The following is a 25255-nucleotide window of genomic DNA, read 5'->3' as shown; positions in this document are numbered from 1 at the left end:
TCTAATGGCTCTTTAGAAATCAGGTTTCCTGAGGAGCAGAGAAGGCCTCACAGGTACATCCAGGGGTGAACCACCTCACTGGACTGCCACCTTTGACTTAAGGACTCATTCAAGGTATGTCAGTTATGCTTCTGATCCAGCCTCAAGCTGCTCCCTCTGTAACACAGGATAGAGAACATCTGGATAACTCCTGGTAGGATCCAGTGGGCAACCTGTGTTTTGGAACATCCAACTGTCCTCTTGCACTAGAGCACAGAGAGAGTGAGCCTGTGTGTTGTCCTGGTTTGACCTGGGATGAAGCCAGTTTTCTTTTTACTGTTTTTTTTTTTCCTTCAGCGAACTCTCTTTAAAGCAGCACACTTGCTGAAACTAACAGCAAGTTTTCCAGCTGGTGGACTGATAGCACTGGAATGCTTATAGTACCTGCTGAGAGACCAAGGATGCTTTGCTCTGCTTGTTGAATCTGCTGCTTTGACACTAAAGGAGCAGAAGGGCCATTATCTACAACCCTCCCATAGGGAGAAGCAGACTAGACAGATGGCAAAATCGGCGAAACAAAATATTCCATCTATATATTTATGTGGCACTTGGTATAAATTCAGGGATCACAGAAGTCAAGCCCTTTTTCTCTTCTCTTCAGTTCTGTCCACAGCCAGCGTCCAGGGAAGACTCCATCTATCCATCTCCTTTCATCCCTAGGCCCATGCGTTCCTGACCCTCATAACTACTCTCAGCTCCTGTTGGCTCTGCCACTCTCTCTGGCAGCGCTCCAGGACATTTCAGAACTGCTCACAGCTCAGAAGATGCTGTGGGAGTTGCTGAGGTTGGCGGGGGCGAGGTGATAGGGCTTTTGCACATTACTGCACCTACTTGTATATATTTGTACATATTTTCTTTTATCATTGATATGTCATGAAAGCTGTCTAGTTTAGTTTTTAATCTGCAAAGTCTCTCTCCATTCTCACTCTCCTTTCCCTACCTGGATGGCAGGGGGAGGGGACCGAGAACATTGTTGTCATTGATTTAATTGCTGATCCTGAGTCCACCCGTGACAGTGTACAGTTCAGCTGTTTGGGCCTTAAAAAATAGATACTGCAGTACTGCAAGTTACTCAGGGGAGGAAAAAGGGGCAAGAGAACAAAAAGACAAAAACACATGCAAAATGTCAAGGACAACTGCCCTTCCTCTGCTACTTCCACTCCTCCTTTCTGAAGTATTTATATTCCACATGCTGCATTATCTTACCAAATTCACAGACACCCACAAAAAGAAGCTCGCACAAAATGTTTTTCACAACACTAGCTATACGAGTATCTAAACACTAATTCAGAACTACCTATTGTAAGAGTGGAAAAGTTGAGAAATCAGCTCAGCTTAGTATTGGAAGTAGAAAATGAGACAGTAAGGATACCAGCAGCATAAAAGAAAGCCAATAGATAGAACATACCCATGAAAGTGCTGTTATTGATAACAGATGAGGGTTCCAAACTTCTGTTTACATCAAATGTTTCTGAGTTTAGAATTTTGCTTTTTTGTTCAGTTCCTTCATTTTGAGTACAAATGGAGTTAATCAATTTGCTACTTGTAGCCTGCATCCCAATAATGCCAACACACTGGTCAAAGGGATCTTCTGGTGAAGGTGAATATTGGTAGCATTCCTTTTTCTTTAAATATCCAGACTCATAAGGGTCCAGGCATGCTGTTCTTTGGTCAGGGCTGCAACCTAACAAAAACAAAAATTGTCTTTATATAGATTCATCATTGCACAAGATCAAATTAGGACTAAAACTTAAACCCTTCCCCTCAACTTACTTGCACTGTATGCTTCGAACGTCTCAGAGCCATATCTATTTCCTTTCAAATACAAAGTCCCTGAAGTCCCCAAATAGTGACAAAGAAACTGATCCGCAACACCCTCCAAGTCCGTTTCACTGCCGTTATCTAGATGGCAAATGCCTTTAAAAATAAAATTGACAAGTCAGGGTACGGTCTCTTCTTAAGCTTCAGTTTATAGTTTCTTGAATAAGTTTTTTTCTTTTAAGAATCCAGGCTGTTCAATTAGTTTCCTGGTGTATTTAGAGCTTACTTAAGTTTAACCTAACCTTTTGATGGTAGCTCTAATCCTAGCAAGTGTTCAATGAATTAGTTTAACAGAGAATGTGTCACACTTGGCATCATTACACAGTCCCTGGATAATGGAACAAATCCAATCACAGGGATCAGAACCAAGCACTTCCTTCCTTCAAAGCACTGGAAGCCAAGCTCATGCTCTGTCACACAGCCACCTTTCAGAGCACAGAGGCTAATGAGAAAGTCCCAGGTGGAAGAATCTGAGGGGGTCACTGGCTGCTCTAACAGCTATACTGACTTTCAGCTCAATGGTTCCTGAAAGCTGTGGATATGGTCTTGCTCCACAAAGAGGCTGCTCCTGTCATTACCCTACAACTGCAGAACTATCTCACCTCTGCTCCATTTCCACCTGCCTGAACTCTAGACTGTATCTCAACTCCAACCCCCTCCCAGCGAGGTGCCTTTTCCTCAGTAACCCAGTGGTCTGGATTCTCAGGGGCCAGATGTATAAATACCAAGTACAGGAGCTTTGAAATTGCAGTCACCTTAAATCCTTTATTGACTCTGACCCTAATGAGTTTTCTAACAGAAAAGTTTAATCACTTATATTATACTGAAGTTGCACTGATATTACCACCCGTTCCTACATTCCATTTAAAACAACCTTTCCAAGCTATAACAGAGGAAGCCATACTGTTGTAATTCCTTTTGAACACTCTTGTTTTGGAAATGTGATCATCAGTTTAAATTTACCCTTGAGATGAGAGAAAAACTTCATGATTTAAGCAAAGCCATTAACATCATTTGGATGAACAGAATGAAGCTTCTGTTATTATCTTGTTGAAGCAATCCCAAGCAGTAAATTTCATCCTCTCAAACTTGAGTAAAGATGTTTATTTAGTGTTTTTTCTATTAGTTGGAAAGACAATAGCCAAACTGCAGCTATTCAAGCAACACAGAAAATCTGCTTAACCTACCATTACTGTCCCTCTGCTGCAAAAAATACCCTCCCACAGAAGATGTGAGGAACTGATGATGACTGCCATTTTCCGATGAACCATATCCATCCTGCCTCTCAGCCAGTGTACCCTGGGATGACAGGTAACTTGGAATGTCAGCAGGCAAATTTGTTTCATCTGTGGGAAAGCAAAACACATAGAAAAGCCATCAGCATGCTTCAGAGTTTTTAGAAGTATTTTTTAACTTTTCAGCAAAGCCCCGAAGGTAAAAAGTAATTCACTCTTCTGACTCTGAGTCAAAGCACACAAATGTTCCTACAATAAAGTAATTGCAAAGCAACCACAAACAATTTTTTTTCCTTTCCAAGGCAAACCTTCAGTTAACTCACCTGTATTTGTGATGCTGCAATCTTCATTTCTCCTTCTGGTGTGGTAGATGATGACCACCCACACCAAGGAAGTGCCCACCACACAGCAAACCACAGCTATGATCACAATGCCAACTGTGGCCCATCCATCATCATCAAGTGATGGGGCAACGTTTTGAGGAGAATCACAGGTGGGAGTAGGAATTACATTAAGACGGATGTTGCCCCGTTCTGTTCCAAGTGTATTAGACATTTCACAAGTGTACTTCCCAGCATCTTCTACATCTGTATCCACAATAATTAGCAACTGATTGCCTGCAGCAAAGAAATGTCTTTCTGTTACCACGAGAGGGCTGTCATCCTTAGTCCAGTTCAGTCGGGGCGGAGGGCTACCACCAGCAATACACTGCAAGACTGCAGTTTCACCTTTTGTTACAGTTCGATCCAGCAAAGGCCGCAAAAATGATGGTGTTTCTGAAAGAAAGCACAAGCCTTATATTCTACATGACCTTGCAAGAATGGGAACATATCCCTTTACTTCACAGTTCAAGAGGAAAAGCTAAATTAAATGCATCAGTAAGGCCTAACGAAGCTTCCTCTCATTCTCAGAAAAAACACATTAAAGGAACTTTAACTTAGAGCCTACAGTTTACTTCTCAAGTCATCAGGCCTATCTGCTTCATTACCTTAGAACGTAAAAAGGACAAATCATACATGCTTGGAGAGAACTAGATTAAAAATGGTTAACAAAACATGAGGAAATTAAAAGTTAAACAAAATCTCCTGTCTCTAAACAAAAAATAACAGCCCCCTTTCTTTCCCCCTGCATATCAGACATTGTGTATACACTGAGAAATGTAACTAAATTCTATTATTTTTCATCATGATAGTGATTGTGTGCTGGAGCACATATTTTTCGTCTGTGTGTGTCAAGACAAATTATTTCAGAATATTTTTCTTTCTAAAAGCTGACCATTTGAAAGTGCTCAGCAATAGTACTGTTCAAAGAGATTGTGTCAAGGATTGCCAGCGTCTTACCTAGTACTGTTAATGTTGCATTAGCTGAAATGCTCCCAGCAGTGTTTTGAGCTGTACAGCTATAAACGCCCGTGTCCTCGATTTTTACATCAACAATAAAGAATACATCATCTTCAGGCATGACATGCATGCGCCTTTTGCGTGCTGCAGGAAAATCTGTTCCACCATCTTTCTGCCAAGCAATCTGTGGGACAGGATGCCCCACTGCAGCACATTCCAAACGTGCCATTGCCCCAGCCCGAATGGTTAAGTCCATGGGAATCTTTGTAAATGAAGGCAGCACTAAAGAAAAATAAGTGACACCAAAATGAATAAATGAAGCACAGTTTTCCTTTTTTTTCGCACAGCATATTCTTAACACCTTTCCCAGACCTAAAAATACAGAAGCATACAATCTACATTTATCAGTAGCCAGCAAAGACAAAGGGAGGGAGCCATAAAATACGTGAGACCACCTAGATCAAAACCTCCTTTCTGCTAACAGCATCCTCCATGACCTTTTAATAGTACCTTGAAACAGAGTATACACTTGCCTTCTGTGAAGAAAAGACTAATGTTTTCCCATCTTGTTACACAGACTTTGTCAGACTTATTATGAATTGGTTCTGTTATTTGTTTTTTCCTATACTATGTTTCAGCACAATGGGACCAGCTATAAAACAGTATGGTGACCTTGGAACTAGATACATTTTAAGAAATATTCTCAGCTTATGAAGGGATCTTCTAAAAGACACAGATGATGAGAATGGAAAAACTGTGTTTATATATCTTGATTAAAATCATTCTACTTCAAGTCCACAAGCAAAAAGTAAAACACTTACTGTTCACTGTAAGTTTGGCTTTGACAGAGTAGGATGAACCAAAATGATTTGAAATAACACACTGGTATTTCCCTTCATTACTGAATTCAACATTGCGCAGTCGAAGGATGGTAGTGTACTCCATTACTTCGCCGCCCTGTGCCCGGAGGTGTGCATAATTCTCCATTTCAGCATCTTGCAGTAATTCATTGTCTTTCTTCCATGCAAAAGTCATTGGGGAATCACTGCTGCTGGCTGCTGAACATACAAAACTCAAATTGGTGCCTTTGATTGCTGACTGGGTTTCTGGCTGGACAGTGATCTGTGGTTTAGGAAAATCATCTGCACATATGGGAGAAAAAGTAACACAGAGGAAGAGAAAAAAAAATTATGTGAGGCCCAAGGACTCTTTTTAGCAAGAGTTTGTAAGCCTCATTTTATAGGTTTGACAGAAGGACCAGATAATTATTAATAAAATGGATATGCAATGTTTTCATTTTAAATTTCCCTAGCCTTAGGCATTTTTAAATGCCATATTTATGAATGTATTGTGCCAAGTCATCATTTATTGAAAGGAAAGCATGCTTAAAAGCAAACTGTTTGTACAGTTTGCTCAAGACCAGCACTAAAGAGGAGAGAACCAGCCCCTGACGTCCGTAAGAACTATTCTGAAAGCCAGCCATGAAGCCTATCCTTCATCTTTACAATGCCTAAGGCTGCTGTAAGGTTTTTCTTTATTGAAAGCATAGTTCTTCTGCCATAAGAACCTGCAAGTTAAAGTGGAGGGTTTTCCTTAAAGCCACAAAAAACCCAAAACATGTACAAAAGTCATTTTTCCAGTTATCTATAGCTGTTTGTTCCACCTTACAAACACAGCAGTGCTGAAACCCCCTTAAGAAGGGCAGCAAACAAGAATTTCAAGATATTAGCTTCTGGGGGTTCCTTTACTATTGGAAAGTTACCTTAAAAGTATCATTTTGTGAGTTTACAGAATTAGTTGCTTCCTGAACTATTTATTCTGTCAAATGCGTATATGTTGCATGTACAAAAGGAACTGTCAATTATATGCTTGGCCTCCCAAAAGCAAAAGCCTTAGCATATTCCCAACTTTCAAGATGTCTGCTACATCTTGACAAAGACACAGGCACAAACTTCACAAGCACTGCAGAAAATGCCTTTGGCCTCAGCTTCTTACTGCAGACCCTGCCTGTACTGTAGAGAGTCAGGATTTAACCTAGCCCCTTTGCCTTCTTTCATCTCATCTGTTTGGGGACAATGTACCATGGCCAAAGTGTAATTTCCTTAAACAATCTCCCCACTGCATGTTACAAAAGAAAAAGGGATGTGCAGATAGGCTGAACTTGAGCTGCCTTGCAGGACACTTGTAAGTCTGGAGCTGATCTCCAACAACAGGGCAACATGGATCTCAATCTGGGACTCTAAGAATAGGACTTAAGAATCTCCCTGGCCAACTGGTTTTCATGCTTCAGATCCACGCTCCTCCATGACAAACTATACCATTTGCAACTTGAGTTGACAGTTAGCCCTGTGCAATGTCAATGAAGTAAGTAAAACATGATAAATACTTAAATTAGCCTGAAAGGACAGAAGAATGTTCTTCATTCTAATTTAGTTGTACTAGCAATTGGATAATAAAATATTTTAATATCTTATTTATTTTTTCATTCCATAGAAGCCACTTGGCTACTGTGTAACAGCAAACAAGCTATTCATCACCTAGCTGGTACTCTTCTAGCATCACTATATTAATTTGAAGTAATTCATACAGGTCAAGAAAGCATCTATTCTGTTTTTCTTTCACAGTTGTCTTAATACAGAAATGTCTCACCATTTGCTTCAGCTTAAAAGACATGATCTTCAGAAGCAAAATTTACACAGATTTTCAGGTTTTTTTAGTTTCAGAGATACGGAACCCTTGCCTAACACAGGCTTTCCTCTAACAAATTTAGGATTACTCCCTTCTATTTCCCAGATGCCTTAAAATATGTATTTTGGCATGATTTGGAGGATTTATACACTCATATAAATCATACATATTTGATTTTTTTATTTGAATTTCAGAGGATTTAACACTGTCCTGCTGAAAATTCTACAAAAGCAAAAGTGGCCATTGTAAAAGTGGCAAGGCAAGGTGTGCACCCAGACATATAGTGATGATGGTACACTTTAAAGATTTAATAAAAAATGAAACACTCATTGATTTCAGTAAGTTTTTAGCTACTTGTGCATGACAATTACTTTCTGTAATAAATCTAGCAACTTACTCTTAGTCCATCCCTTTTTGCTAATATATCTTAAAGGTTTTTAAATTAATTCAGTAAAAATGGCATTCAGCAGCTAAAAGAAAAATCCTGGTGCCCCATGGTTCAAGATACAAGATGTATTTATTTAAATCTCCCAATTTAATTTCTTGCCAGAATGAGTTTCTCATAAATACAGATGTCTACTTCCTCTATACTCCATTAGCTATTGAGTAATCTGTAATTTCCTGCACTGTGTCAACTTCTCCTTTTCAGCAGCACCTAGATTATGCCCCATCCATTCATTATTTAACAGTAATATAGTAAATATTTGACTGCTAAAAGGAAGAGAGAAAGCAACATTTTTGTGCACTATTTTATATTCTGTGCCTGCTTTTCCGTTGAAAAATAGGGTATGAGAAGCAACAGTAAAAATTAAGCAGTCTTACTTGCTATGAGAGGAAAGTTATTAAGACAAATATGGTTACTGTTTTATCTCTAAAGAATATGAAGTTTGAATTTTCTTCATTAAGAAAATAAAATGTATACAACACAAATACAGGAAACTGAGTTAGCTTTTAATTTCTGGACATTTTCCAAGTTCTAAATACACCAGAGTACTCAAACACACTTCTTTACTCCGAATGCTTAGCTTTGCTTTCCTTTTAACAGAGAACATAATCCATAGGTGATAATGAATACTACTAAACATACACAGAGAAATTTCATTTTTAAGGCAGATGCTATCACCTCAAGTTCTCAAGTCTTAATATTTTACTAGCATTTACTATCGGGAGTACTGAAATATAAAATATTAGCAGTGGAAGCATGGTAATCAGATGCTTTAAAATACAGTTTACATACAGGCAACAACTTATATGGTCCAAATAATTTTTAAAGTGGACAACAAACACACACAAAAAAGGCCACAGCTGAGGCCAGTATGGCTATTTTACCTTCACATATTCTCACCTCTGGAATAGCCTCAAGACTGATGAAGTATGAAAATAATTTACAAATAATCAAAACCAAAAATTGCATCTGAAGTTTGCCAAGAGACGTCTCATTTAAAATGTTCTTTAAACAATATCCATCTCTTAAATATAGAGGCATATACATTTACCACAACAAACTACTGAGCTTTCCCTTGCATGCTATGTTATGTACTACGGAAGCAAGCTGTTAATGAAATAAAAGTCAGAAAACAGTCACTCCTCATGTTGTACAAAGCCACAAGCTTTGAGCATCTACATCATAGTTTGGGAACAGAGAAGGAAATGTTAACAAATATTAATGCTCTCGTTTTTATTAGAAAGTAAAAACATAGCAAAGAAACCACAACAAAAAACAATGCATTCAGCAAAATTTGTTCTATGGAATGAAGAATAGAAGCTATACTCACCACAGACAAACCCATCCAGGCTGACAGCAAAAATACTTCTCCCTTTTAGCAGTTGAGGATGGGCACAACTGGCATTTACAAAGCTTTGAAAGTTGTTCTCTGACATCCACTGTGGTAGCCATTTTAACTGGCAATCACACAAGAGACTGGATGTGTTTAAGTGCCTAAGAAAAAGCAATTACATTCAAAGCCTGTTTGCTTGTTTTTTCTGTTTGCAATACAGATTTATATGAGTGTGTCAGTAACAAAATGGAATTTTTAGGCCAAATAGGTATAACACAAAAGAAAGACAATGTTATTTAGCTCATATCTGGTGACACCATTGGCATGACCCCTACATTCTGCAAATCAGACATGTTGTCCTGAACCCTGAGCTTCTGCTACAAATATGAGTCCAGGCAGCCCAGCATGTTTGTAGTGTCTTCATTACAAAACTACAGTTGGCAATAGGACACACAGGATGGACATGTAAGAGAACAGTCCAGAAGGGAACTATGGAAGCTAATATAAAAGAATTCTGAGACAATTTCACTCCCTCATTTCCATTTCAGTCAGAATTTATCTTGGGGAAGATACTTATGAAAGGGAGTGGGGAGATGAAGAGTAGTCAAGTGTTGAAATAATAAGTGCAGACCTAGTAATCAGCTTACCTGACCTAAGTGAATAGCTACTTTCACAGAGGGAAAAAACAACAAAGCAAAGGGATATTCTGTGAAACATCTAGAATCAGGAGCTGGAAGTAGGAATAGTTGTCAGTTTGGGCTGAAAACTCAGAATCACCCTTAAGAAAACGTATTAAAAAACACAATCAGCAATAAACCTCCTCTCTTCCAATCTTACCTGTTCTTGGAGAAAAAGCAAAAATAATTTATAGATCCAGTGAGAGAAACAGCTTTAAAGATAAATGAAGACATAACAATTCTTGATTTTTTTTCTGGAAGGAAGAGCATCCCTGTGCTCTTTTTTTCACACTAACACTGCATGGATAAAACCTAGCGGTGCCAGCTCATCAGTTCACACTGAGATGAAACAGGTCTTCCTCCACTGAAGTTCAAGGGGCATTCTTGTTATTCTTAGGCAGCAGAGAAAGCACAGCATTTTTTGCTAGCCTGATATAGTAGATATCTGTCATATTATTTTAAGATTTACTTTCTAGGGGCCTCAGAATAAGATTTCTAGATGGGAATTTAAACTAAAAAATGTTACTTCTGGGAAAGGACTTCCTACCATCTGTCTACATCTTCCTCAGCCATAACTGATGTCTAACAGGTGTTTCAAGAAAAGTACCAGAAAAAAAAAAAATCACCAACAAATCTTGAATAGTTGAAGTGTTCATAGTCTGGTATCTTGTACAATCTTACACCTCTTGAAGCAGTGTTAGCCTGTCACTCCATCACGTTTAATCACTCTTCAAATCATCTGTATCATTCCCTAATTGTCAGCACTGTGCTCCCACCACTTCTCTTGTGCCAAATACAGCAATTGTCCTACAACTGGCTCATTGAGTTCAGCAAACTGATCAAAGTGATACAACCAGACCCAACTCACAGAAGAAGAAAGGCTGAAAACACCTGGCTATGGGTAAAAGCATGGTGGCTGCTTTCTAGAACAGCTGAAGCTATGCCAAGATATGGGTAACATCAAACTGAACTTCAAATGAGCCAAGTATTGTCTAGATAAGAAAGATTTGACAGCGTGAAAAATAACATGCTGGAACAACCTTCCCCAGGGACATGGCAGAGTCCCAGCACTGGAGGTTTTCAAGATGCAACTGGACAGCGTGCTAGATAATCTCCCTTTTCCACCAACAGTTGGACCAGATGACCTTATGAGGTCTCTTCCAACCTGAGTTGTTCCATGACTCTATGAAGTACATACATAAGACTCCTTGTTATTTTCTCTGTGGCACTCAACATGAAGTAACACCATAAGATATAGTACTGAACCAGCTGCTAGGGTGATATTCGATAGAAATCTGGAGAACACAAATTAAAAGTTCCAGACAAGCTTTAGGCAGTCTCTACTCATCATGAGAGCAGCATCTTTTTGTTATTCTTCAGTTAGATAAGATTATCCATAGAGCAGTTCAGAACAGCAGATCTGACTAGAAAAGGCTGATGTGAACAGAGGAGACATTAAGATATATGCAAGAGGAAGAATTAGCTGTGCTCAAAACACAGGGAACAGTGGCAGCGTTTTTCTACATTGATCACCAGAAAAAGGGGATAAGAGGACAAAAAACCCTGAAAACTCACTAGAAGAACACATGCTTCCCAGTGACCGCTTCATGACTTCTCTGAAGATCTGTCCCTTTGCTACTACAGGATAGAAGGACCCAATTACAAGCACTGACAACCAGCTCTTTACAAAAGAAATACAGCATTGCATTTCACTGGTCCAGTAAGCTTTAGCTCAGTGATAGCACTGCTGATCTTATAGCACTTTACATCAAAGTCTCCCTTATCTAATACGCATTAGGGATCAGCCAATTTAAAACAAGGATTCTAGACACCACATGTAGCAGAAAACGAATGCCTGCTATCCCACACTATCTCTCTTAAATACAGTCATCACATAAAAAATAAAACCAAAACAAAACACTGACATAGCCTTTTTTACATCATTTCAGAGAGATTACAGTGGGAGTTTATCACTGTATAAGGCAACATCTCAAAGCTTTTTTTATTTGTACATTTATGTGGAAATATATATTTAATACAGGTGATGCCTTTAGACAGAAACTTACAATTCTTTGAGTTTCTTCATTTGTGAAAATGCATTTCCTTGAACTGACATAATTGCATTGTTACTTAGATCTCTAGGAAAAAAATAAAAAGAAAAATAGTATTAGAGGAGGAAAGATAACTTATTGAACTGAATGCTTTTAAGTATCAAGGAACAGTTTGCTACCTTAGTCACATACAAAGGATCCTCTCTATTTCAAAAACTAAAGAGACAGGATTAAGGAGTTTTACAGCATGCCTAATACACACCACTTTCTGCAGTAATTCCAAAATTCATTTTCAGAATAACTCCAAAATAAAATAACTTTCTCAAGACCACAGTAGCAACCAGGGTAAGTGTACTTCATTCAGAGTCCTAAGTAAAGTTTGTTAGTCCTACTTTTATTTCAATTATTATAAAAATTATTTTTTCCAATGTTGGATTAAATGTGAATGCCTACTACTTACAGGTGTTCAAGTGCATCCAAACCAGAAAATGCTTTCTTTGTAATGGATCTAATCCTGTTGCCTTGGAGTATCCTGAAAAATACCAGTACACAATGCAAAAAAAGATGCAATAAAATGGAAGCATTTTCTTGAGCCGAGTATTTTTGGCATTTATTTCTAAATTGTGACTAATATAAGCCATTCAGTCTTCTCCAATGCAGTAAAATGTCTCGCCTCTAAAATATACTAATTTACTCTCCTTGAGTGAACAACCAGGTTTTACAATTATTTTAGAAGACGTTTAATGTATAAAAGTCAGTGATATGGATTAGTCTATATGTATACACATAAGCCACTTTTTATTTCATAGATTTGCATTTGAAAATTTGGATGTAATGAAGCCAATTCTATTGGATGCGGTGTTACTTTACCAAAGACTATCCCTCTCATTATGCCACTGTTGTATGAACTTACTACTTCTTATTATGTGAAACCCTCATTTTTCCAGAAATTATTCCATAAACAGTAGTAATATTTAAAATAGTTCAGATTAGTTTGACTTGACAACCCAGACATTTTTTTAATAGAAAAGGAACATTTTATAGAGAACAAAATGGTAAAAAAAAAAATCGTATCATAAAGGCTTGTCCCTTGAAACACACATCATCTCAGCTAATTTTTTTAAGGAATGATGACACATAAATATTGTAGCAATACTCACAGCTTCCTAAGTTTATCTAGGCCAGAGAAGGCACCATTCATATCTTCAATAGTCCATGATATCTCATTGTTTTTCAGATCCCTGTTTCAAGGAGGGGAAATCAAATCACAAGAGCTATTAAAAGAACATGGTACATACTTCTTCAAGAATATGTAGTATTTTAAAACAATTTCTAAAAAAGCCTCCTGGAATGTTGGGTTTTGTTTGGTTTTTAAGTGTAGCTTTTCCTGATTAGCTATTTCATTTCAATTTTTGCTGAGAGACAGAGATTACTAGTACTTTTTCCAATGATAATTCAAAAGATATAAAACCCAACAATTTTAAGAATCATTAGAAAACAAACCCTTATTCTCCTACAGGAGTATTCAGATACAGGACTACAAAGAAGGAATGCCATAGGAAAAGCAGGGATCAGCTGTTGCCCCTTTGAAACAAAATACATTCATGCCTTTGTAAGTTAATGAACTCAGAGATTTATTAATAAAGTGAAGCTTTCCTTCCATCCTACAACATCCACAACACTAGCTTAATTCTCTGTGAAGCATAAAGATTTACATTTGTGAAAAGAACACTGTGTCAGCAAAGACTCAAGTGTAGGGCTAGAGAAGAAAAAAACGTATATAGGAGGAAAAGCCTAACACTTAATGCCTAGACACCTCTCAAGTCTCCAACTTCCTCTCTTTATGATCTGTATCTCTCTGTATACTTGAAAAACACAGCATATACCCCTCTGAATTGCATCTTTGCTAGATGCCCAAAGTGTGAATATGTAAGCAAACTCCTAAGAGTAAAGTGTAAGCACCCTTTTCAAAGCCTAGAAGGAAAGACAACCATTTCATTCATCTGGCGAACAGATGGGTCAATGGTATGCAATTGGAAGATTTTAATGAAACTGACTTTATTTACATTAATTTACTTCTTTCTTCTCCTTCCTTTAAGAAATGCTATTTCCAAAAATGCTCAAATGCTCAACGCAATTGTCCAGACATGACAAGCATCTGCATCCACAGAAACACACAGTTTTGAGTTTTGTCTTTTTATTTGTAACAGGAGGCCAAGTGTTGATTCAATTAAGACTCAACTATGATCCAGATCCCTAAAGCTGTGGGTAGCAGTGGTGCTTGCTGCCTTCGCATAGAGACATGCTTTTTCCATAATAATGCTACTGGAAGCTCTTATCATAATGTACACAATCCACTGTGCATTGCTTTAATGAAAAGGGAAGTCCTCCCTCCCCCAGCTATTCTGAAAAAAAAAAAAAAAAAATTACTGTAAGAAAAACATGCTGATCTGGGAAAGTTAACAAAAGGTTCTTGTATACTTCATAAGAAAAAAAAAAATCTGTAAACACTGAGCATTTTTCTTAAGGTTTTTGACCTTAAAAACCAAACCTGTCAACTTACAAAATCTGTAGACTGGAAAGTCCCCGGAAGGCACAATCGGCAATGTAATTTACTTTGTTGTTTCCAATATACAGTCCAACCAGCACACTTAAACCAACAAAGCTTGAATCATCTAATCTTGCTAAGTGATTGAACGTCAAATCTCTGTAAATTCAAGGAAAAAATATATTTTCATGTTTATGCTTCAGTGCTTATTACTCAGTTCAACCCAGGTGAATTTTCAGGGGGGGAGTTTTTTCCCTTACAATTATCACAAAACTTGTTACACCATTTATGACCACATACTTTATTTACCACTTCTGACAAATTACAAATTGCTGCAGAATTTATTTCTTTTGTTTGAAAATGACTGTGTTACAGCCTTGGTACAACTGCCACAGTGAGATGAAGCAGTCACGGTTGCCTTCAAGTTCTTTCAGTGAAATATAACTCTCTCACACACAAAAAAGTTGTTGTCACCTTGGTAACTTTGTTATGAAAAATTCACAGATCAGTGGTAAGAAGCTCGTGCTTTGGCATGTATCCTGCTTTCAAAAGTGGAATAGAATAAAAGCTACTCACAGCTCACTGAGTTTTTGGCAAAATTCCCAGGCATCAGGACTGATTCGGCTGATGGCATTTTGGCTGAGATGGAGTTGCTGCAGCATCAGCAAGCCATAAAGCCAGCCTTTGGTTACCTCTGTTAAGTTGTTATGGTCCAGCTGCCTACAAACACACACAAATACATACAAACAGATAAAAACCATAAGGTTCAGAAACTCAGTGGCCTGTGCGCTTTGCCATGGGTCCACATCTGACTTCACAACACTGGCTAGACAGCTGGAGCCTCCATTTACATTTAGAGTTGTATGTATGCATTCAGAACGTGCTATCCTACACAGTCACCAATGATGGCTTGCTGCTTTTCATACCACACTAGAACAATTTGAATAAAAAACATTTTTAAATCTTATGAAGCAGTTCTATTGATTTTGTGCAATTCTACTTAACATGTTATCAGCAGAATCTATCAGAAAAAAATTCATACTTACAAGACTTCCATGTTGGTCAGTCCCCAGAAAGCACCATCCATGAGCCTAGTAACCCCATTTCTCTGCAGTTTTAGTGATTTCAAAGCTGGGAGTCCTTGGAAAGTAAGCCCATCTATTTTTTTAATTTTGTTGCGATTCAGCTCCCTGCATCAACAAAATTTACAGTTACAGCAGAGTAAGTTTACCTGCACGTCAACAACTTTTCTTCCCTCTCTGGAAAGAAACCTTATAAATGCTTTTCTTGCAAATAAAACAACAGAGACAAGATGTAATGATAATCAAGCATTTTACTGTCATACATTACGTTTAACCATACTAATACTATTCTGCCTTTTTTTATACCGAGGACAAGTGTTATTCACTTGATATTCAGATTTCAAAAACCTTTGTAGACCTAGAATGTCATGGTTAATCCTGTTGGCAAATTCAAAAGTGAAAGCAAGTTCTTGGTGTTTAACCAGCAGTAGAGCTGTTAAGGTTAGCTTGTAACTGCAATCAATAATCAGTCAGATGGAGAAAGTAAGAAGTTTTACTTGTCATAACTAGGCAAATTTAAATATCCTAGGTGATCCATCTTTCTTCATCTGGAGTCAAGCATTCATTACACATTCCTCCCTCATTCTCCACAGCTAGCTACAAATATTTGCTTCCCTCTTCCTCAAGTAGTCTTGGCACTCACTCTTCTGCCACTACACACACCCCTTGTGTTTCTGTTTTCTTGCTCTCCACACCACTTTCTTGACTTTGGTCCTTTTTAACTCCAAACCCTGCACTAAACCCAAGCAGCTTTGCAACTTTCTGAGCCATGTGGAAAGGGAATTCAAGCCTCACACAGACACAAAGAACAATGATGTTAACTGCTTTTATAACAGTGAATTCTACACTAGTCACAATCTATTAAATTAACAGTTTATTTATTAGCAACTGATACACAGTATAGTGAGACAAGGTTAGACAATACTGAAAAAAGGCCCTCACACAACGAGTGACCATCTGCCCCTTTAGAGCAGATGAAGATCTTAGACCTTATCAACCTGCATCCTACCAAACCAAGAAGAATCTTCTCCTTTCAAAACTTACTTCCCCATGGGAAGCAATGGTGTAAGTAATTCTCTCTCCACTTATACCCCAATGCCTTTTGAGAGTCTCAGTCTAGTAAGAATTTAGCTTTCCTCTCTGGCAGCTTGATATGAATCCTACCTGAAAACAGGTATCCAACAAGAGAATCCTACTCCTCCTCTATTTAAAGGTGTATAAGCATGAAGAACATTCAGTAAAAACAGCCTTCAGTTCTTCCCTGTTCCTTCTCTGAATACCTCTCTCAGATGATAACACTAATTTTTGGCCTTCATTGCAGATTAGCTACCTAACATAACTAGGTCAGCCTACCAATTAAATTGTGAGTGAAAATTATGTTAGGCAAGAATATCACCAACTTTAAATATCTCAGTTGAATCTAAAGATCTGAAAGTCTGCTAAGATCATTAACAAACCCTGACCTTTGCAGGACTATTCTTGTACTCTTCTACTGATGCTTGAATCAAACTGTTTCTGCATTTATATACAGAAAAGACACAGTCACTGTTTCCAGATGCGTCAAGCACCCTAAGACCTCAATATTCTTACAATCTTTCACTTTCAAGGTTAACCTAAGAAAATTAATAATTTTTAGCTCTTGACTATCTAATATGAAAAAAAAAATTGTTCAGGATTTGAAGTGCAGTCCTAGCCCATCTTCTTATCAACTTTCTGCACTATTAAGTTTTCAATAAATAAATAAATATTTTAAAAAGGAAAAATATATTTCCCCCCTCTCTTCCATAGTAAATAACTTTTTTATTTATTAGGTAAAACATTTACAGACAGCATTGTGTCAGTGAAGCTATGGAAGTCTATTTAGTCAAGCACACTGCTTATCAGCATACCTTCTGAAAGCAAACTCATTCCCTTAATTTCACCATGAAAGCACAAAATAAATGAGAGACTGCTGTAGTGAACTACAGAAGTTTACCTCACTTAGTATTTTTACAATTATTTCTTACAGGAACACTGCTATCACCCCTTCTCTAGCCTTTCTTTCTTTTCTTTTAATAGGCAAGTATGATTTTAAACATAAAGACCATTCACATCGCACCAATATATAAGACTAGTTTTGTTCAGTACAAAGCTGCAGTTAGTAAGGGTTGTAGTAATATGTTTTCTATGTCTGTCTCACTCTGCCTCTGGTTAAATTAAAGGCTAAAGTTCAAGCTCTGCCAGTGCTTTGGAAAATCTGAAAACAATTAGTCAATTGTATGTTGCACTTACAGGTGCTGCAGATGGGAGAGTTTAAACATCTTTTGAGGGATTGCTGAAATTTTGTTCCTGTTCAGTTTCAATACTTGAAGTGTCGCAGACAAATTGTCAAAGGTACCAGGCTCCATGGAGGTTATTCGGTTACTGTTAATGTACCTGTTGAAACAATGTCCAGAAGGTTAAATTTACCATTATTTAATATATTCTTAATACCAAGTAGTGAAACTCAAAGCTCTCTTGCTGCCTACTCCTTGATAAATGGAATTTAATTTATTATATTAATTAGAGCTCTTGACAGCTCAGTCTATGGTCAAACAGTATTTCACCACCAACATTTTGCTCTACTCTGCAGGTGTATATTATTGGCAAACTATAGCACATTGCAACCCCATAACTTTATCCCCACTCAGTATAGCTCTGGCATTGCAGTAATACTGAATAAGGATTAAGGCAGATTCAAAAAAGCCCACCAAACTCCATGTAATTCAACCATGCAGCCCAACCATGGGGATCTTAAGCTCACTCTGTTATTTAATTATTCCTCTCAAGAGACATATCCATTTTTTCATCTCAAGATAATGACCTTCACCTTTTATGAACTAAAACCTCTCATTGCAACAACTGATGTCTTCAAGTCAGCAGCTTATGTTAAAGTCAACAGGTGAAAGAAAGAATAAACATTTAATGCATGCCCAATGGAAAGATGAAGAACCATAAAAAACAGCTGTCAATCTTAAGTTTTCCAGCAAGTTTTTTGAAAGTAACCTGAAATTTTAAAAAAGCAATACTAAGTTTTACTTACAGATACTTGAGCTGCAACAATGGAAATGATGATATTTTTAGCTCTGATAGGTTGTTGTTGCTCAAGTCCAATGTTTCTAGACTCTGATATGGCTTCAGATGTTCGGACAAGATATTGGCAATCTTGTTATTGGTCCTGAAATTTATGGACAGTAGTCAAAAGACTGTAATTTCCAGAGTAAACACTTGTTAAATACACATTACTGAGAAAGGTTAGTTCTTGATTCCCCTACTTGAAAATAATTTCTAGTTCAATAAAACCAAAAAACTATGATCTCTAGAAAAAACACTAATTTCTAGCCATCTCAAATCCCAGATTGGAATGCTATATATAGATGTGTTCATGCACATTTCTTAAAACATATTTGCAGCAAACAACACGAAAAAGACTGCATTATAATTCAATTACTGCAATGCAAGTTTTTTAAGAAAAGACGTAAAACTCTTATCTATTTCTGACTGGCAAAAACATCTAGTATTTGCACTGAATATTATGTCACAGTGTTGTAATGAAACAAGACTCAAGTAGTTTTCCATCTTAACCATATTAACACCATAGTAGCTAGACATGGTGTTTTGGTTTTTTTGAAAACTTTGTATCTTGAAAATCTGACTGTACTTCCATAAAAAAAGAGGTAGATAAGAAGAAATGGATGACAGAGTGCTCTCTCAGGAAGACATTACAGAAACTTCCAATTACACCTAGTATTTAATCTATAGATTTTCCTAGTGAGTTTGGAAAAAAATCTGTGCTTATTACAGAAGTTCTACATTACATGTATGGTCAAACTTCAGCTAAGCATCACACCCAGTTCCACAACTAAAATTCTGCCATTGTTTAAAGACATGGGTATTCTAGTGTACTATAAGGAACACCCCTTCTTTGACTTCCAAAGAAACGTACTTTTCCAATTATCACATTCCATGTTCCTACCGTGCAACCTACCAATTTTTTCATCCCAGTTGGGTAATGTACAGAATCACACATGCACATCAACAACATTAATAGCCTTATTCGTCTGGGGCTAATGGTACATAGGGGAAAACAGATGACAACCAATTAAGTGAATGCAACCCAAAATGATCCTTATTACTTTGGGAAGTTCAAGTCAGTTATGGCTGTGGTACATTCTGTATACATTTTAGTATGATGAATTATCAAAATTTAGGAGCTCTCCCCAACTCCTAGAGATTGGAGGCGAAGGCAAATTCAGTAAACTATCAACAAGAATGTTAATTCTGGAAGGTGTTTGCCTTTATTGGAAATACTTGCTCTGGATCAAATATTAAGCCACACATTTAGAACAGCATGGGCAGCCCTCACATATTCAAGGAGTGTAGGGGGATTACTGCTCAAGACAAGAAAGTCCTGACTCAAAAACTGAACCAAAGTTAGATTAATGGGCCTTCTGACCACATGTGGGAACGAGTAAGTGATCTTGCAGTCCCTCCAACTCCACACTTGTATCAGGTTTCATTCCTCAGGCTGTCTGGTAGAGGTACCCTGCATTTTTTTCACTCTTAGTCAAAAGTATTTATAATAAATGGAAACAAATTACTTTAATAAAAAGCAACAACAAACACCACCACCATATGTCAGTCCCACTGGCCAAATAAGAATGTGAGTTAGATAACAGGTCATAGAGCCTTGCCTTTATGCATTAGTTTGTTTATAAGGTAATTACTAACAAGGTATTAAAACTGCCAATTACTTGAGTGACGAATAAAATTTTCCTTGCAGTAAAAGTGTGCTCTAGCAGAAGCCAGCAATTTCCTGAACTGCACGCCTCTTAAATTGCAGTGTGAAAGTGTGCAGTTATAGAGACAGCTTGCACAGTGCTGTCTTTGTGTCAGCATTGCTCCATAAAACAGAAATTCCTCACAACTGGCAGGATAATAGCCCCTGTATTACAAAGTTTAGTTGGACCTAATGGAACCGAATAAAACTCTTATACAGCTTTCAGATTAGCACTTGAACTAACTGGCAAATTACCTGACACAGACTAGGTTACAACAAAAATAAATAAACAAAAAAACTCAGCTTATTTGTTTCAAGGAGCATTTTTCTTTTTTGGTGATGGTAAGGTCATATTGTGAGGAGAAAGTACCTTCTTTTGTTCACTGAAACAGAGCTACACATCAAAGCTCTAGTCCATCTCACAATGCAAACCAAACCAGCCCTCGCTGCACCTTCCTGTTTACTCTACTTGTAGAAGTTATTAAAATACAAAACATCTGAATGGTTCACTTCTTGTAGTCCAGTTTTCCCTTAAAAGAAAAATAAGTGCCATAGTTCACACCTAGGAGATTATCAAGCATTGGATATACCAAAACCAGTTCTACTTCAAGATCTAACTTTAGTTAAAATGAGCAAGTTCAATTCTAATTTGATTTTTCTTCACAATCACCACTTAAGGAAATCAAATAAAAACAATGTATTGGCTTCCTCATAACTGCTGAATTATCATAAAAATTATTCAAGAAGGATGTGTTTAAAAATGCAAGCCTATCTAATTATCAAGGCAGAACCAAACAGTACCCTGTGTCAGCACAATGACTAGCATAGAAGTTTGTTCACTGTGCAAAAAAATCCACACGAACTTTCCAGTTAAGTGCTGTTATTACTGTGCTCAGACAAAAGAAGCTGCACACACCACACTGGTTTCATTTAACAGACCCTCAAGGGGAGATCAGAGCAACTGAGATCCCCTGCAACAAGAGAACTAGCGCATCAAGTTCTCACAGAAGCAGACCTGCAGCAACCTGATCACCACTTCTTCATGTGCAAGGAACACCAACATGCTACAGCTTCCTTGGAACTTCTCCTGTTACAGTGAAAGTAGCAGGAGCATTAGGGAACACAGATAAAACCACCAAGAATACCTGCATAATTTTGAACATGTTTTTGGCAATTTGAGTGACTACACCCTGACTTGCAGCAAAAAAAACCAACACAACAACCCAAGAGTGCATACAGACTAATTTAATTATTTTTAAATAAGCCTGTGTGAATACCAGCTTAAGACAAAATACCAGTTTTTCATTAAGGGTATGAGAAATCTTAGCTTTCTGTCTCAGCATTCATGACTTTATCCACACCACTAGGCCAAACATCTAGAACAGCCCTATTAATCATGATCTCAAGATTCACTCTATATAACCAACAGCTACAACATACCTGACAAATCAACTTGTACTTTCCTTGCCTCACAGGAAATATAAAGCAGGACAGCAACTTCAGTATCCACTTTGTTAAGGATCTAGTTAACACCCTTTAGACCTAATAGTACTTACATGCTGAAAAAAACCCCAAACAACAAAACAAAAACAATTTTTGAAGAGCTAAGATAGCGTGATTAAGTATGTCTTGATAAAGACTGTCAATATGTAATGTTTTTAAGTAAGAAAAATATCTATGGAAGCTTCACTACTCTGATCCTGTAACAACAAAGCACCACGTCCTAAATGCATTATGACCTGAAGTCCTATCTTTTGTTTCTATTCGAAATCTCTGCACAAAAAAGTACTCTTGCACTTCCTACTGCAGCAAAACCCTTTCTTTCAGATAGATCTTGATCTGCTGTGCTTTGAGAACCTCTTTACATCATGATCCTGACAAGGAACATGTAGGAGCCTAGAGGTAGAGCAACCTGTTACAGAACAAGTTGCCTGGAAAGAAAAATTTTGAGACGTGTCTATGCAGCCTGTTCTCCAAAGCTGTTAGATATAAAATGACTGTTAAACACCTATGTGATTCTGGATTAAGATGGCACCTCATGTCCCTCAACTAAGCCCTGAGTGGCAGGATATATTGAAATTGCCTCACAAACAGGCAAATGAAATCATAATAAGAGTCTCTTGCTAGAGACTAAGAAAATACATAGAGAAGAAAAAGCACTCTGCTAGGGCTAGATATGTCTTTCTGAGCAGTGCCTGAAGGCAAGACAATGGAGTTCACAGATGATCAGTTTGTCTTGTGTTGACATGGCTTCCAGATTAGAGCTGGCTTGGAGGCAGCCACATCAGAGCACTCATATGACTGTCCACATCCAAGCACATACCAGGTGGTCTCCATTGTGCACCACTAACAGTTCACAGCCTCCTTTTTCACCTTTCCTCAAATCTTTGTGCTTGTTTCACCTGTTCTTCCCTCTACTCACCCACTGACATCATCAAACTGGAATATTGTTTCTTGCACTCCCACTCCTGCCCTCCCAAACTCCTTTGGACTTCTGGAGCTTTTCTAAGAAACAATCATGTCAAGACACTGAGCAGAAGAAAAATTAAACAAAAAGAAAAAAAAAATCATAGTAAAGATGAAAGATTAATACTGTAGTAAACTTCCTGAGAAAGAGACAGAAGACTCATCTTTTGTGGCTTTTAGGATAAGATTGAACAACTGTAAAGGAGAACATACCAGAAGAAAGGATCTCAGCAACTCCTACAAGAAGAGAGAGGAAAAAAACCTTTTTTTTTCCCCTTCAAATTCTACTCATTTGACTACTAAAATTAGCTAGGTTGTACTGAACAATTATATCACTTCAAATATTTCTATTACGGTTTCAAACAGAACACTACTCTTACAAAAATCCCCTGATATGAATGAGATTATACGCTCTTCTCACCATATGATACTCAACTGCACTGAACTAAGAACCTCATTTTTTCTGAATCTTTGCAACTTTGTTAGATACAGAAATATTTTAAATTAAACTGTTATTCTCCAAGATGAAGATGCCAGAAACAGAGCGAGGATTCTGGCTCACTACCAGTCCTACTGGTAGGTCTACAAGTCTGATGTCTCCTTCACACACAGGCTTCTCATATTTCTCGCAGCCAGCAGTTGTTGTTTCTTTTGAAGGTCTCCTTCATTCCATGATCCATGCCTGTCATTGCTTTTTCAAGCCAGATGTCAGGAAGTCTCTGCTCTTATTTTTTATGCTTTTTGTGGTATACAGGCCTCAACTAGAAAATGAAAACTCAGAACTCTGTAGGCTACTAAAATTCTGCCCAAAACTTGAGACCAAAGGTTTATTGCTTCCTAAACCAAACACAAACTGGGAAAACAAGAAGAGGAATATGTAGAATGAAACAATGTTTTCATCATCAAAAACAATAGAGGCAAATTTAAACTTCCTAACACATGAAACTTTCATAGCAATTACCTCCTGATTCCAGTCATAGACCTGATACGTAATTAATCAAACTTTCCTTCCAAACTCTCTTTTTGATACCATGGAGCTTTTTTCCCATTCCACTTTCTGACCCTTCCAAAATTATCACAAGTTACTTAGCACATGATAGACAAGTGAATGTGTAAAGTTAATTATTTTTAAGAAGGTAAACAAAGACAATGCAGGCATAGCTATTTCTACATAAGCTGACAACAGGAATAATAACACGTAGATTTGGTCCACTCTTTGACTGTTAGTTAACACTAAAATCTTGGATAATTATAAGTGTAACCTAAATTAAATCCAGCCTATAATAAATAATAAATCATATTTCTAATCTGATGTACAGTCTCATAAAGTCAAAAAACCTACCCTTTATTGTTATGGAGCAAACAAACCCTTTTGGGGGGTGCAGACCAAAATCTAGGCACTTCCAGACTGCAAAGCCTTCTAGATCTACTAATCTCAACTGCTAGTATCAGTTGAGGAATGTTCTCCTATCCACCTCTATTGCACTCAAGGCAATGAGTCATTACATTTAACTGCTCTACCACTTCTCTAAGATAACACCCCAGTACTGAAGCCGGACCTCTCAACTTCATTCTGACTTTCCTCATTCCTCATTCTCTGTAGACCATGCTCTACAACTTTGCACCTCCTTGTTGGTAAAATTTCCTACCATTCTTCCATTTTCTCACACAGGAACAGTGTTCTCTATTTTTCTGATCTTTTTTCTAAATCCATCTTTTTCTCTAACATTGCTGATCAGAAAACCACGCCAGTTTGTTGGGGGTTCCTTTTTCCACTATAAATAGCTCATAAAATTTGCATTCTTTTCCATTCTCACTGCAAAAGCATTTGTCATGGCTCTCACTACTTTACATTTTTGCTACAACAAACTCTGGGTTTCTATCATCTGGGTTTCTACATACTTCTTCCCCTTCCCATCGTTCAGCCTAAATTGCTGCCATAAAAATCTAGTTTCCATGTCTGCAAGTCTGACTAAGACAGGTTATTTTTCAAATTCTTTCATTTACTTCCTCTTAGTCTCCACACCAAATGTCAAAGACTGCAAGAACTAATTCCAGTAAGTTTCTTCACTTCAGCTTTTTGCTCACAACTTCAGCCCAAGTCATACATGGTTTACCACCACTCTCATTTTTGGGACTTTCTCCAAGTGGCCTTATGTCTGAAGCCCAGTCTAGCATTCCTCTGTCCTTTCTTTCAATCCTTCTTCAAAACAAACTCTTCCAGGCAGCATCCAAATCTTAATCCTTCCCATAATAAAGTGGTAGCTGAAGAGATGACAAGGATGTAAAATATTTGAACATTTTCTTAATACTGGGAGCCAGACTTTAGTTTAGCATGCTAGTTTTATAAACACACAATGCCACTTTCTCTGGCAAGCACAGAAGGGAAAGGCATCCACTTCTACTGAATGTAAGCTTTCATTTTCAGAAGCTGCATCTAAACTTCTTTCTTGTGACTGTAGCTTTCTAAATGTGCACTGAGCTTTCTCCTGGATCGTATACACAGCTTCCACTCTCAGCCTACTGTGAGACAAGAGAGGCAGATTTCTCATATCTATCCCTATTCCAAATAATCTTGCAAACAAGGATAATGAAAAAACCTTATCTTTACAGAAGGCTCTCTGCAGGAGTTTCCCTTATGAAGATACTGCCACACAGTGCAAACTATCACTCTTACTTCTACATTGCCAGCTAGGACAAACGTATAATCTATTTTGCATGTTTTCTTCAAT

At 37.6% G+C, this 25255-nt stretch overlaps 1 protein-coding gene across 1 annotated transcript in view; it reads right to left on the bottom strand.

Annotated features, from left to right (window-relative positions):
- LRIG3 (leucine rich repeats and immunoglobulin like domains 3) overlaps nucleotides 1-25255 on the bottom strand; it is a 44987-nt gene that overhangs the window by 3018 nt on the left and 16714 nt on the right. Inside the window, exons 4-18 of the mRNA XM_051632571.1 lie at nucleotides 18321-18455; nucleotides 17531-17674; nucleotides 15224-15367; nucleotides 14754-14897; nucleotides 14193-14336; nucleotides 12790-12870; nucleotides 12090-12161; nucleotides 11645-11716; nucleotides 8899-9062; nucleotides 5257-5577; nucleotides 4436-4717; nucleotides 3419-3871; nucleotides 3048-3206; nucleotides 1813-1956; nucleotides 1448-1723 (exon numbers count right to left, since the gene is read on the bottom strand). Of these exons, the coding sequence (XP_051488531.1) occupies nucleotides 1448-1723; nucleotides 1813-1956; nucleotides 3048-3206; nucleotides 3419-3871; nucleotides 4436-4717; nucleotides 5257-5577; nucleotides 8899-9062; nucleotides 11645-11716; nucleotides 12090-12161; nucleotides 12790-12870; nucleotides 14193-14336; nucleotides 14754-14897; nucleotides 15224-15367; nucleotides 17531-17674; nucleotides 18321-18455 (2735 nt within the window). The remainder of the gene's footprint in view (nucleotides 1-1447; nucleotides 1724-1812; nucleotides 1957-3047; nucleotides 3207-3418; nucleotides 3872-4435; nucleotides 4718-5256; nucleotides 5578-8898; nucleotides 9063-11644; nucleotides 11717-12089; nucleotides 12162-12789; nucleotides 12871-14192; nucleotides 14337-14753; nucleotides 14898-15223; nucleotides 15368-17530; nucleotides 17675-18320; nucleotides 18456-25255) is intronic.

Source organism: Apus apus, chromosome 1, assembly GCF_020740795.1.
Source record: "Apus apus isolate bApuApu2 chromosome 1, bApuApu2.pri.cur, whole genome shotgun sequence".
NCBI classification, from domain to species: Eukaryota; Metazoa; Chordata; class Aves; order Apodiformes; family Apodidae; genus Apus; species Apus apus.
The sequence above is the reverse complement of the archived record's forward strand: the minus strand, read 5'-3'. Positions and strand labels throughout refer to the sequence as shown.